We start from the raw sequence: 13,606 nt of genomic DNA, 5'->3' as shown, positions 1-13,606 counted from the left end.
GCTCTTGAGGGCTCACCTCACAGATAAAATGTACCCCCACTTCTTCCCCATTTAGGTAGGATTGTTGAGAGTGGGTCCAAGTAATGAGTATATAAGATTCTTACTTCAGCTTCGGTTTGATCTGGTACTCCATAGGGTCAGATATCCCTCTCTTGACCTTAGGTTATCTGGCACAATTTCCCATCTGTTAGATATTATAAAATCTGTTTTGATTTTCAGAATACCCTAAGGTACACACACAAACTGACTGCATACTACAAAGCCTTAGTTTTTACTGTTGGGCAAGTTTACTCCTGTTCGTACACATCATTATGACATCTGTCATTTTGGATTTGGATCTTTACCACATACTCTGTACCAGTCATTTTTAACTATGTTACATATCATTTTCCAGCTAGTATTCTTTGCATATAAGAATATTGATAGGGGAATTATGTTTTAGATTTTACTCAAAATTATCAGAATAATATTAAACCTACAGAGCAGGGATATTGTAAAAGAAGATACAGTAGGAATATAGAATTACACCGGAATCACCTAGAAATGTCAAAATTAAGACTTAAAACACATTTAGCATTATGACTTTGTAAGGGTGATTGTAACATTGCAGAATATCATCGCTTGGTTTTTAACATGAATATGTGGAAATTCTTTATAGGCCAGAATATCATCGTTATAGTAGCTGGAGCAAATTTACTTTTGAATACTGAAGACCTGAGGGAAGCAGCCAGGACCATTAGCAGAGCCAAAGTCATGATCTGCCAGTTAGAAATAACTCCAGAAACGTCTTTGGAAGCCCTGACAATGGCCCACAGCAATGGAGGTGATTTTACATATTTGTTATTCTTCCTACAAAAGCTTTTATCACTGTTATAGAGAAAGGTAGCCTTTCAAGTTAAGCAAAGCAGTACTTTCCCTGGAGTAAAATATGCTTCCTCCCACCTGTGAGATTCACGGTCTTCTTGTAGTTCTTGATAATGTGAGAAAAGCTTACAAATAGGTTAAAAAAATAACCTGAGTGGCACTACCGATATCCCGCAATATAAATCCTCAATCTAGTTAGCAGAAATAATACAAGTAGTGACTAGAACCTCAAAAGCAGCCCAGGGCCCAACAGTAGAATGATGGCTTTCCCAAGAAGCAGAGGCCAAACTGCATGTCACGTATCATGACGGCCCAGGTGGGTCTGTTTTGATAAATGTATCTAGGAATTGAAAATTAGCTCTTTCTCCTTTTTACAATACTCCATCTCTGCTCTGTAAACAACAAAAGATTATTTATATGTAGTATTTTCTATGTTGTCAATGTCCTTTTAAGCAGTGAGTTGGTTTTGTTTGACCTTCTATATTGGAAATTTTCAAACATACAGGCAGGCAGAATTGCATAGTAAAACCCTTCACGCAGCATCAACAGTTATCAGCACATGGCTAAGGTTGATTTCCCTGTCGTTCCACTCACTCCCCACTTCTGCCCCCAGCAAATCACAAACTCTTTAAAAATCCACATAGTTTCTTTGTGTTTGTTTCTTGCTCACCCTTGACTCCTGCGCAAAGCATCTTCTGAGTTAGAATCCCATTTCTGTTCCTTTTTAGCTTTGCGGTCTCTCCAGAATTATCCGACGTTTCTGAGCCTTGTTTGTTAAATGCATATAGAAATACTCCCCTACAGAATTGTTCTTCTAAGAATGAAACAAAATAAAATATGATGCTGAGCATGATGTAATAAATCTCAATAAATCCCAAATTTCTTCTCCTTTTCACTTCTCTCTTTAAATTTAAATTAGGGTAATATCCGGATCGCAGCACCATTTGGTCAAAAAAAATCAAAAGCGAAAGTTGCCACTCTAAAACAATGGCTTCCTTTTGATATTGCAACTGTAGTTCTGTCAAGCAGAGTACGTGACTTAAGAGAGAGAACCTTTGGGGCGCCTGGGTGGCTCAGTCGTTCGTTAAGCACCTGCCTCTGGCTCTGTTCGTGATCCCGGGGTCGAGCCCACATCGGGCTCTCTGTTCAGCAGGGAGCCTGCTTCTCCCTCTCCCTCTGCCTGCTGCTCCCCCTGCTTGTGCTCTCTCTCTGTCAAATAAATAAAATCTTTAAAAAAAGAGAGAGAGAGAACCTCTGACTTTTCCACATAAAACTTTCTTGTCAAGATACAAAACTAAAAAGAGAATAAAAAGAAGTGTGTGTGTGTGTGTGTGTGTGTGTGTGTGTGTGTTTGTATAAGTGATTTCTTCCAAAGTCTACAGCGTTCTACATAGCAATGAAAGTAAGTTACTTGAAATGATTTTGTAGAGAATTTTTAAATGTATGTCCGGATTTAACAAATTTTCCTCTTGGCAAAACAACGTGCCATGGCAAATTCTCACTGACAGTTAATGTATTTTTAATGGACTCGAAGCTGTCAGGAAGAATTCGAAGCCAAAACCCATTTGGTTATGTTTTCTCAGAGTGTCACAGATAGAGGCTAAAGCTATGGTAAGCGTTGCCTGCACTGCACTCCTGTGAATTGAGCGATGTGAATACAACATGCCATTTCATTCTTGCTCCTGTCTTGCCTTCCATAGGTCAGGGCATATTCTCATCTAACTACTTTTACTACTCTCCCTTGCTTCTCAGAGATCACTGTTGCCTCTGTCCTAGTCTAGTTACATGTTAACTACCCAGCGTGTGGAGGAGAGAAAGGTACAGCCACTACAGGTGAGGCTAGAGTTGTCCAGATGGGCAGACAGCCTGACCTCGGGCTGTCATTTGGGTGTGTCCAAAAATGCTTCCTCCATCACCTTCCAGGAAGCTCTGCCAGGTGAAGAGCTGGAGGACCTGGGGCATCAGGAATTGGCAGGGGTATGGGGCGCCTGGATGGCCCAGTTGGTGAAGCATCTGACTCTTGATGTCAGCTCAAGTCTTGAACTCAGGGTCGTGAATTCAAGCCCTGCATTAAAAAAAAGGGGGTTGGGAGGGAATGGGCAGGGGTAGTGATGGTAAGCCAAAGAGCACTAGCCAACATGCTTTTACTAAGAGCCAGCATGTCTCAGTATGAATTCCATGTACTTTCATATATATTTGGTCCTCAGAAAAACCTTATGACAAAGATATGGCAGGCATTATTCTCCCAAATTAAAGGTGGGAAGATAGACTTGTTGAGTTTAAGTAATTAGCTCAACCAAGATCATTGTAGAAACCCAGATTTCAGAGGCCAAGACCCAAGTTATGTGTTCTAGAACACACTTTAAAGAAACTGCCACATCCCATTGACTCCAAGGAACTGAGCCTTTATGAAGAAAAATGAAATCCACAAACTGTAACACTGTTCAACATGTAGCCTCAGCTTCGAGTGTTTTTGCTGCTCATTCCTCAGAGACACTAGAGTGCTTTCTGCAATGCGTCCCTTACCCGCTCCCATAAAACACACGCACGCTGCACACACATGCACACGTACTCTGCTGACCAGAACTCAGCTGGTCCTCACTTGGTAGTAACCAGCCAGAAGCAGCTTAGATTCTATACCATGAGTGTGTGTGTGTGTGAGAATTTACTGTGTTTTCATTCTCACGTCAGAGAAGACTGATATAGTGAAGGGAGCACTGGTTTGAGAGTCATGACGTTTGGCTTTGAATTCAGAATCCATCCCTTAGTAAATGGGGGACCACACGCAAGTCAGTCAGTTCTTCGCTCTGGGCCTCTGTGAAACAAGAGAACTGGTCTGAGAGCTGTCCCAGCTGCTTCACGTCAGGATGTATGAATGGACTGATCACAGAGCCGAGCAGGCAACGCTTAGAGATGTGTTGAGCACTGCGGGTCCTGGCCATTGCCCCGCGAGACTTGTTTCGTGTGATAACCGGCAGTATTCCATCCATAAGAAGTGGTAAAGTCCTCCTCCTCCTCTGTGGGTTATTATCACAGCTCCCCTATCTGTCCTTCTTAAAAGTAATGAATTCTGAGTTAAACACATTGTATGACTGGATTATATATAGTTGTTAAAATATAGAGAGAAAAGACCCCCCCTCCATCTTTGAACATACAGTTTCAGAACTCTCTCAACTTCACCTACAGGAAAGCATTGGTTTGAAAGGGACAGCACATGCAACATCAGAAATGAACCAGTGGCCCTCGACGGCCACTGGTCATGATGCTGTGAGGCAGGCCCACGGCAGGGCTGGTGCTGCAGCTGCTTGTGATGAAATTACGCATGTCGGGTCTGGTGTTTATATCCATTTCAAAGCAAATGGAACATGACAGGAACGATTATAAATAATTGACATTGTAAGATCGCCAAGAGTGAATTCTAGGTAGGATACAGAATATCTTTTAATGACACTTCAGTCCTTGTCCATTTGGCAAACCAAACTTCTTGGCTGGCCACCTTGACTTTCACGGTGACGTTGTCCAGCCCGTGGCCCAAGTTGGTGGAGTGTTTCTGCTGCTCACTCAACTCACAGAAAACAACCCCTCAAGGGAGACCGCCAAGCCAGCGTTTTGGTTACCCCAGCCTTCCCGTGGTTTCTTTACTTAGGGTGACTTTCTTCCTGTTTCTCTGAGCTAATTATTAGAGCCTTCTTAACTGTCCAGCTCCTTCCCTGCATGGTGACACCATTCTGAGCTTCCACCTCGTTTTCCTGGTTCTGCACCTACGCAGCTGCCCTCAGAGGCCTCCCCAGTTCCTCACTGATGCTCTCGTGCCGGCCATTGGCGTGCTGTGAAGACCACCAGGAGTTTAGCCTGTCGGACGTTGTCATGAATAATAATTACGTTGGGTGCTATCAGTCACTCTGCAGCTCCAACTTACTCCATGGTACCGCTTATGTCTCTATTTTTACATGATTCCAGGATGATATCATTTTTTCCCACCATATCTATCACAAATGTGCATTCTTCTTTGATTAGCGATATCTACTCATTCTTCACGTTTTTTTTTAATCAGGGTGAAGTGTTTATGCTTATTTATGGTGGCATGAGCCAAAGAAGAATCCTTTCTTTATAGCATTTTCATTTTCCCCTAAATTTAGTTACTAGTCAGACTCTAAGCCTATGCATCCAGCCTATTACTGTCCGGCATTGGTCAGAATGCTTTCCCTCAATAAAATACAAGCAAATAAGATTTGACTGATTTTTATACAACGTTTACAGTCAAATTAAATTGCAGGATTTCTCATTCTAGCAACTCTTTTTATTGCTTAAAATTCAGTGTAACTGTTTCTTTAAAATTTGTTTTTATTGTGGAAAATTTCAAATATATATGGACATACAGAGAATAGGACAGTAAACCCACATATACTATCGTTTAGCCTCAATAATTCTCAACACATGGCCAATCCTGTTGCATTTACACCCCAGCTCACTACTCCCCACCCCCTCACACTGCAACCTTGGGTTATATTCAGAAGCACCAGCCAGACATTAATATCATTTCATTCACAATGTACTTGGTTTTTGATGTAAGGTATTATACATGTTTTAAGAATGCTGTCTCTGCCTGGTGTATACCAGGTAATCTGTGGTCAGATTGGTTCCCATCACCCTTTAGAACTAATCCCTTATTAGTTTAGGAAGTAACCTCTCAGACTCTTTTCTATGCAAGTGTATAAATGTAAATACACATATAATTATGCTTTGTTTTATTAAAAAAAGAGGGGGTCATACTGTAGTTTTTATTACAAAACTTCTTTTTCGCTTACAAATTATAGAAATCTTTCTGTGACAAAACAGAGATCTGCTTCATTCTTTCTAACAGCAGCAGAGTATTCCATTAGAGGTATTTTTTTTTTCCTAACCAGTCCTGTCTGATGAAGCTTAAGTTTCTTCTTGGTTTTTTTCTGTTAAAGCAGAGCTGAATATCACTGGACCTCATTTTTGCATGCCTGTGTATTTCTGTAGGATAGGTTTGAAAAAGGAATTGCTGGATCAGAGATCTTTTGAGATAAAATGGAACTTTTATAAGAATGGCTCAATGCTGGGGCACCTGGGTGGCTCAGTCAGTTAAGCGTCTGCCTTCGGCTCAGGTCATGATCCCAGGGCCCTGGGATCGAGGCTCACATTGAGCTCCCCGCTCAGCGGAGAGTCTGCTTTTCCCTCTCCCTCGCCCCCTCCCCCCCGCTCACGCTCTCTCTCTCTCAAATAAATAAAATCTTTAAAAAAATTAAAAAAAAAAAAAGAATGGCTCAATGCTGTTGTTCCATACTGGTAGCTTGCTCTACCCTGTGCTCAAATGCCTTTGCGTGCAGATTTGGAGATCACAATATATGAGCACTGCTTTTTCAATTCACCGTTTGAGGAAAATAGGGAGCCATGGTATTTGTCCTGGAACCATAAAAAGTAAATAGGTGTGTTGCAATGCTGGGCATTGAGGGCCTTTATGCATAATTGACATCTCTAAGACCTTGCAAAAGCGGGAACACCAATGAGAGAGACCGTTGCCAGGCTACGAATTCCAACAGAAGGCAAAAGAGATGGGTGGACAGGCGGGGGTGTCGGGCTGTGTGTGAAGGACAGTATAATAACAGTAATAATCCCTTACGTTTGTACAACACTCTACAGTTTACATAGGGCTTTTACACCCATTTTCTAATTTAAGCTGCACAGTAACCTGTACAAAAATATAAGCAGCCAAAAATATACCATAGAATTTCTGTGGGTGGACATTCTGGATTCTAAAATAATGAAAATGTGGGAATCGTGTTAGCCTGTAAACCACTGGACAAGATCCACTGACCAAACCAAAATGTGAAGACTAATGAAGGTATAGAGGCAAACTAGCTAGCCTCACCAGGCAGAAGTAGTGGGCAGTTTCCATCAGCCACGTGCTGATGAGCATCTCCCCAAGAGGTTCCGTGCCACGAGAACTGCGGAAGACTCACTTGGGGAACTCATCCGTGCACGTGTTCCCCAAGAGATTCTGATCAGTGGGTTTGAGGTGGAGCCCAAAAGTCATGCACTTTTTTTAAATTTTTTATTGTTATGTTAATCACCATACATTACATCATTAGTTTTTGATGTAGTGTTCCATGATTCATTGTTTGTGCATAACACCCAGTGCTCCACGCAGAATGTGCCCTCTTTAATACCCATCACCAGGCTAACCCATCCCCCCACCCCCCTCCCCTCTAGAACCCTCAGTTTGTTTTTCAGAGTCCATCGTCTCTCATGGTTCATCTCCCCCTCCGACTTACTCCCCTTCATTCTTCCCCTCCTGCTATCTTCTTCCTTTTTTTTTCTTAACATATATTGCATTATTTGTTTCAGAAGTACAGATCTGTGATTCAACAGTCTTGTACAATTCACAGCGCTCACCATAGCACATACCCTCCCCAATGTCTATCACCCAGCCACCCCATCCCTCCCACCCCCCACCACTCCAGCAACCCTCAGTTTGTTTCCTTAGGTTAAGAATTCCTCATATCAGCAAGGTCATATGATACATGTCTTTCTCTGATTGACTTATTTCACTCAGCATAACACCCTCCAGTTCCATCCACGTCGTTGCAAATGGCAAGATCTCATTCCTTTTGATGGCTGCGTAATATTCCATTGTGTATATATACCACATCTTCTTTATCCATTCATCTGTCGATGGACATCTTGGCAAAAGTCATGCACTTTAATGAGCTCTCCTAGTGATGCTGATGTGCACCTAAGCTTGGGAGCCACTGTTCTAGAAGGGTCTTTGAGAACTGCAGCTAGGAGATTTGACTCTATGGGTCTATAGTAGATTGGGGTCACTAAACACATAAATCAGTGGACCTGGGTAGAGGAAAAGAAGACCAACCAATCTAGTTGGGTCCTCTGGTGGATGAGTAAGTGTTTTGACAAAGGGGGAGCTTCCTGTGAACGGAATCTCTAAACACTTGCAAAAAAATATGTATTTACGAAGTTCCACCCCAAAGACTGTTTTAAAATATTGTAAATTGGGACGGGGGCTTGTGCTGCTATAAGTAGTCCTGGCCTAGAGAGATGACCAAACACTGGACTTAAAGCTGGAGGACCCCAGATGGGAACCCAGCTTAACCATGGCCCAGTGTATGACCTTTGACCTCATCTCTCTGAAACTCACTTTTCTCCTCTGAAAAATGTAAAAATTCTTCTGACACTGTAACACTGTGACATTCTCATTTTCCCTGCTTCTGCTATCGCCATCCATCCTTCTCTTGTAGGCTTCTAGTCTGAGCTAGCTGTCAGCCTCAGATTGAATTTCTCCTCCTTTCTCAAGCTTTCCTTTATGTTCCCAGATTGCCAAGAACGTAAGCTTCTGTGAAAAGTGTATGTTTGGAGTGCCTGGCTGGTTCAGTTGGTGGAGCATGCGACTCTTGATCTCGGGATTGTGGGTTCAGGCCCCACCTTCGGTGTAGAGATTACTTAAAAATAAATTCTTAAAGTCTATGTTTGCATGAGTAATCGTGATGTACTTGGAAGTCATGCGTAGGTGTTCAGAACCTACATATGTACATGAACTTCCTACATCCTGTTCTTATCAGGAAATTTTTTACTTCTTCATTATTTCTTTCCTAACATCTCTCTTTTTCTTTCCTGGAAAATGGGTTTATGAACAAAAATGTTCACACCAACCTGAATGTTCACATTCATACATGTCCTTTCATGCCACAGCATTTAAAATTTTCTTTAATGTTGTTGGTCTTTGCCATAACTTTGTAATCACCTTGGTTGTAATACTGTCGCTTGCCCTTGAAGTTGAAATGTTGTAAAGTGAAAAATGGAGCAAATAGAAATAAGGGGCTGGTACTAGGTCACCGTGAAGATTGAGATTTAAGACTTTTCTAAGTTGATTTTTCATGTAATAGGGAAAATGGCTGCACAAGGGGATTTCCCTTAGTGACTGTAAGCGCACCATGTTAAAAATGGTGACCACTGAACCCCCTTTCCGTTCCTTTACAGTGAAAACATTGTTCAATCCAGCTCCTGCTGTTGCTGACCTGGACCCTCGCTTCTACACCCTCTCAGATGTGTTCTGCTGCAATGAAACTGAGGTAAGGATGGAACGTTTTACTCATTCCATGAGAAGCCAAAGACTTTCATGCAAGTGGATAAAGGAAAGAGGCAGGACTAACCACATCAGCTTGGTTGCATGTAAATTCTTGGACCCAGTGAAAACAATTTTCACTAACTGGGGTGTGGAGAAAAGGAAATTAGTGAGTCCTAGGGGGAAAACAAAAAGATTCTCTGAGTCATGTCCATAATCTGGCACTTATCAACCTCAGCTAATTTTAGTCCTCTCCCTGCCTTCACACTATTGGTGATTTGTTTACTTCTTTAATTCTACATTCTATGGACTAATTAGTATTAGAGTTGCTAGATTTAGCAAATAAAAATACAGGATGCCCAGTTAAATTTGAATTTCAGATAAACAGCAAATAATATATTAAATGTACTTGTACTATGAAATGATTTGTTATTTATCTGAAATTCAAAATCAGCTCGTCCAACAACCCTAAGTAATAGACAACCCCTGGAGCATTTGCCACCTTCTCTTGTGAAGACCCTGTGACCACAGGGGTGGATAGAGGTGCTCCATTGATGCCACGGGAAGGACCTCGGGGGCCTCTCTGTTAGGAGAGGGCCCTATCAGTCCATCTGAGCGTCATAATGGATAGAGCTGTGTAAGATATCTACCAATACATTCAGATTGTGCCATTCATTCTGAAGCATTTTAGGAAGAAAATTTCAGTATTGCTCCCTTTCTTGGCCAGACAGTTTTAGACCAGAGCTCTCTCTCAACATTGGGAGGCAGGACATATGATACAATGCAACATGCAGAGAGAGAAAGTTAGTAATTAAAGAACTATAATAGTGTAGGAGGGTTCACCTTTCTCCACATCCCCGCCAACATGTGTCGTTTCCTGTTGAGTTAGCCTGGTGATGGGTATTAAAGAGGGCACGTTCTGCATGGAGCACTGGGTGTTATACGCAAACAATGAATCATGGAACACTACATCAAAAACTAATGATGTAATGTACGGTGACTAACATGACATAATAAAATATAATAAAATAAAATAAAATAAAATAAATAAAAACATAAAAGAACTATAATAGTAACTGCCCATGTGGGCCAAAGACTGAATGGATGTTTCCAGGATTTCCTGACCTGCCTTTTTGTTGTCTCTCAGAACAGAAGTAAACGAAAAAGAAGACTGCCACAAGGAGACTAATTTTAACAAATCACAATAGGCTATACAATATTTTGGAGCAACCACCATGGCCAGGCCTTCTGCTAGGAGAAAGGGATTGTGGGAAATAGTAACCATTTCCCAATAAGAAGTGCGATTACCCTCCACTGCCACCTGATTTGCCTGCTACATACTTGCAGAGCCCTATATTTATTCTTCAAACACTCATCACAGCTCAAATTACTTATTACTTCGAAGTCACGCAGTATCCCTTCTGGCCCATTCTATTGATTGAGGCAAGAAGGCCTGCCCTCTCGCCCCACCTCTCAATAGAAGATTATCCTTGTCACAGTGTGAAAAGAGCATCTACGATGTGATATACATTGATGGAGTTATCTTTGGAAATTACCATCTGTTATATTGTACGAGGCATATAGTTGGCACCTAGTAAGTGCTTTTTGAATGAATGAACAAATGAGCAAACTTTGATCTTTAAGAAAATTGATCTCAAACACTCAGTAGAAAAAAAAAATTTTTAAAGCTTAATGTTCTTATGGAGGACTTCTAATCATGATAATAATGTAAATTCATGCTTTAAGATACCCTCTCTGGGGGCACCTGGGTGACTTAGTTGGTTAGGCATCCAACTCTTGATTTTGGCTCAGGTCATGATCTCAGGGTCATGAGATCAAGCCTGGCATCGGGCTCTGTGCTAGGCGTGGAGCTTACTTAAGATTCATTCTCTCCCTCTCCGTTTCCCCACCCTACTGCTCTCTCTCAAAAAAAAAAAAAAAAAAAAAAAAGGAAAGAAAAAACCTCTCTCTGCTCCATACACAAACCATTAATATATAAATATACAAGAGACAATGAAAAGATACTCACAAGCTCCGAAATAAGATAACTCCCAGAGCAGAAGGAGAACAGAATCCTAGAGCATTCAGCCCTGAGTGTGCTAGGTGGTAGGGACGTCCAATGGGTCATGGGCACTAAAAACGTGCCCCTCATGGGAGACTGGAGCAGTGCCCACTGCTGGACCCCAGAGAGGCTGGGCTGAGGCTCCCCTGCTAACCAAAAAAGTAAAGGAAGCTGCTAGGCCTGCTACCTGGGACTACAGCATTATGTAAAGCTACCCAAGCTGAGGAGACAGGAGGACAGAGGTACTGCCTGTGATCAGGAAGGAATCAAGCCAACTGCTAACTTGATGACCGGGAATGTGACTAGATTGGCAATATCACTGGTAACAGCAGAACAGGAACTCCATATTGCCGACATAACACCTGGCTCTGGTTTAGAGACCCTCAGGGGCCTGATGGATGCAACTACAAAACCACTGGAAAGGCAGGGATAAGCCTCGTGGGAGCTGAAGTGCGGGATTCCCCAACTCACAGAGAGCAACATGAGCCTGCAAATGAAGAAACCTAATGCTCAAGAGTTATCCAACAAAATCAACTGTCTAACATGAATGAAATTCAAATAATGAAACAATGCAAAAAAGACTTTAAATATGATTAGGTTCTCATTCATTAAAAAAATAGAAAGTTAAATGTGAAAGAGAAACAGGATCAAAGCAATGATATGTGAATCTAAAAACCAATCAATTAGAAATCTTGAAAATGAAAAAACACCTTTGAAATATTTCTATAAAACACTCATTAGGAAGATAGACATTAGACTGGAATGAAGAATTGGTGAATTGAAAGAGAATTCATCAACTCACAAACAAGTGAAAAACTCAATTCACCTAGAAAGTATCGCAGAAAGAATTTTTTTAAATATTAAGGAGGAATTTAAAGAAATGAAATACAGCTCGAGCGGCTCTAACATACATGTAATTGGAGTGAAAGAAGAAGAGAAGGGAGGGAACTGGAGAAAAGCAATATTAGAGGAAAAACTGCAAGGTGTTGTCTAGAACTGAGGAAGAGCATGAGTCCTCAGAACAAAAGTGTATTAAAAGTACCACCGGGGGCGCCTGGGTGGCTCAGTAGGTTGGGCGTCCGACTCTTGGTTTTGGCTCAGGTCATGATCTTGGGGTCATGGGATCGAGCCCGGCCATCAGGCTCCACACTCAGCACAGAATCTGCTTGTCCCTCTCACTCTGCTCCTCGCCCTGCTCATGCTCTCTTGCTCCCACTTGCTCTCCCTCTCGCTCTCAAACAAATAAGTAAAATCTTCTTTTAAAAAAAAGTATCACCTGAGATAAATGGATGTAACTCTCTACTAACATACATTTTAATGGAACTTCGTAAAATGAAACGTAAAGACAAAAATATTTTAAATGGCCAGAGGAAAAAAGAGTACATATAGGTGATAAGAATATCCAGTAGTTCGTTGCTTGTAAAAGGGGAAAATGGAAAAATTGATGTCCATAAAAAGAATAGATTTTTTTTAACCTGTAGTATATTTGCAATATATTTGTAGTGAATGGAATACTGTGCAGTTCAACAGAAGAAGAGCTACGCATATCAGCACAAATGAAATTATATTAAGGGAAGAAGCACATGGCCAAATAATACCTATGAAAAACATGATTTACCTCCTTTAAAGAGAAATATCTGAAGCAAATAAAGTTAACACATAAAGATTTATTAAAAGCGGGTGGTAGGTACATGGGTGTTGCATTATCTTTTATGTTCAGGATCCTTTCATCAAAGAATAGTTTTTTAACAGGTTTTTAGAAACCACAAGAATTCAGTGTTTCTGAAAATAGACCATCTCACCCCACGGATGTAAGCGTTCTCAGTAATGAAGATCGGAAAAAAACTTATGAAAAGAAAACAGAAGGTGGCCTCAGGGCATAGCCAACTCGGACAGAAAGGGTCTGTGGAAAAGACCGTTCGGGAGGGACACGTGGTCAGGCTAATGAAACCTTTGCTGCTGGGGAAGCCAAAGCCCAGAAGGGGCAGACACTGGGGTGACTTCTAGGCCCCAGGAAGGGTTAATCTGGGCATGTTCAGAGCAGGCACAGGAAGAGACAGACCCTTTCTTGGGAAGAAATGGGATACAGAAAAGACAGAATTTGGTTATAAACCTTTTGAGTCAAAAAGTATCCTATAATTCATCTAGTCCAGTAATTTTGCAGCCACTCATTTCAGAACCAGAGAGGGTCCCCAGAGGTGCTCCAGGGGTGCTTAGGGGATGAGGAAGCAGGGCTACAGTCCTTCATCCCTACTTCAGCCACAGCCCTTTCTACACTCCGGGAGAGAACTGTGGTCCTGTGCAGGCCGCTCATTGTACAGATTGTATATGACGTGGGGAAAGTTCCAGAGTCAGTAAGTAGCAGACATCTAAATGTCAGCACGTTGCTCTCTCTGCGACATATCAGTGCCCCTTCTACCCTGCTTCCATCTTCTGGAGCAAAAACAAACACAAGAAATGGGTGTTGTGCAAACGTGGAAAGCTGTGACTAGTAATAAGAGAAAGGCATTATGGCCCAAGAGGGGGCCTAGAAGAATTACAGCCTTAGGTGTGAAATTCACAGATATGATTTATAT

The 13,606-nt window shown here is 41.7% G+C and overlaps 1 protein-coding gene across 6 annotated transcripts in view; it reads left to right on the top strand.

Annotated features, from left to right (window-relative positions):
- RBKS (ribokinase) overlaps positions 1-13,606 on the top strand; it is an 80,051-nt gene that overhangs the window by 28,851 nt on the left and 37,594 nt on the right. For 5 of the 6 annotated variants that reach the window (XR_015768909.1, XM_028099366.2, XM_028099364.2 and 2 more), the window contains exons 5-6: positions 659-823; positions 8,884-8,975. Coding sequence is in view for 5 of the 6 variants with exons in the window: in XM_028099366.2 (XP_027955167.1) it covers positions 659-823; positions 8,884-8,975 (257 nt within the window). In the remaining variant the exon portion in view is untranslated. The remainder of the gene's footprint in view (positions 1-658; positions 824-8,883; positions 8,976-13,606) is intronic. The other variant, XM_028099372.2, reaches the window with a different exon arrangement.

This window comes from Eumetopias jubatus, unplaced genomic scaffold, assembly GCF_037043125.1.
Source record: "Eumetopias jubatus isolate StellerSeaLion01/CBP00866 unplaced genomic scaffold, mEumJub1_p1.0 scaffold_9, whole genome shotgun sequence".
Taxonomy (NCBI): Eukaryota; Metazoa; Chordata; class Mammalia; order Carnivora; family Otariidae; genus Eumetopias; species Eumetopias jubatus.
Note: the sequence above shows the minus strand (reverse complement) of the source record. Positions and strands in the feature narration are given on the sequence as shown.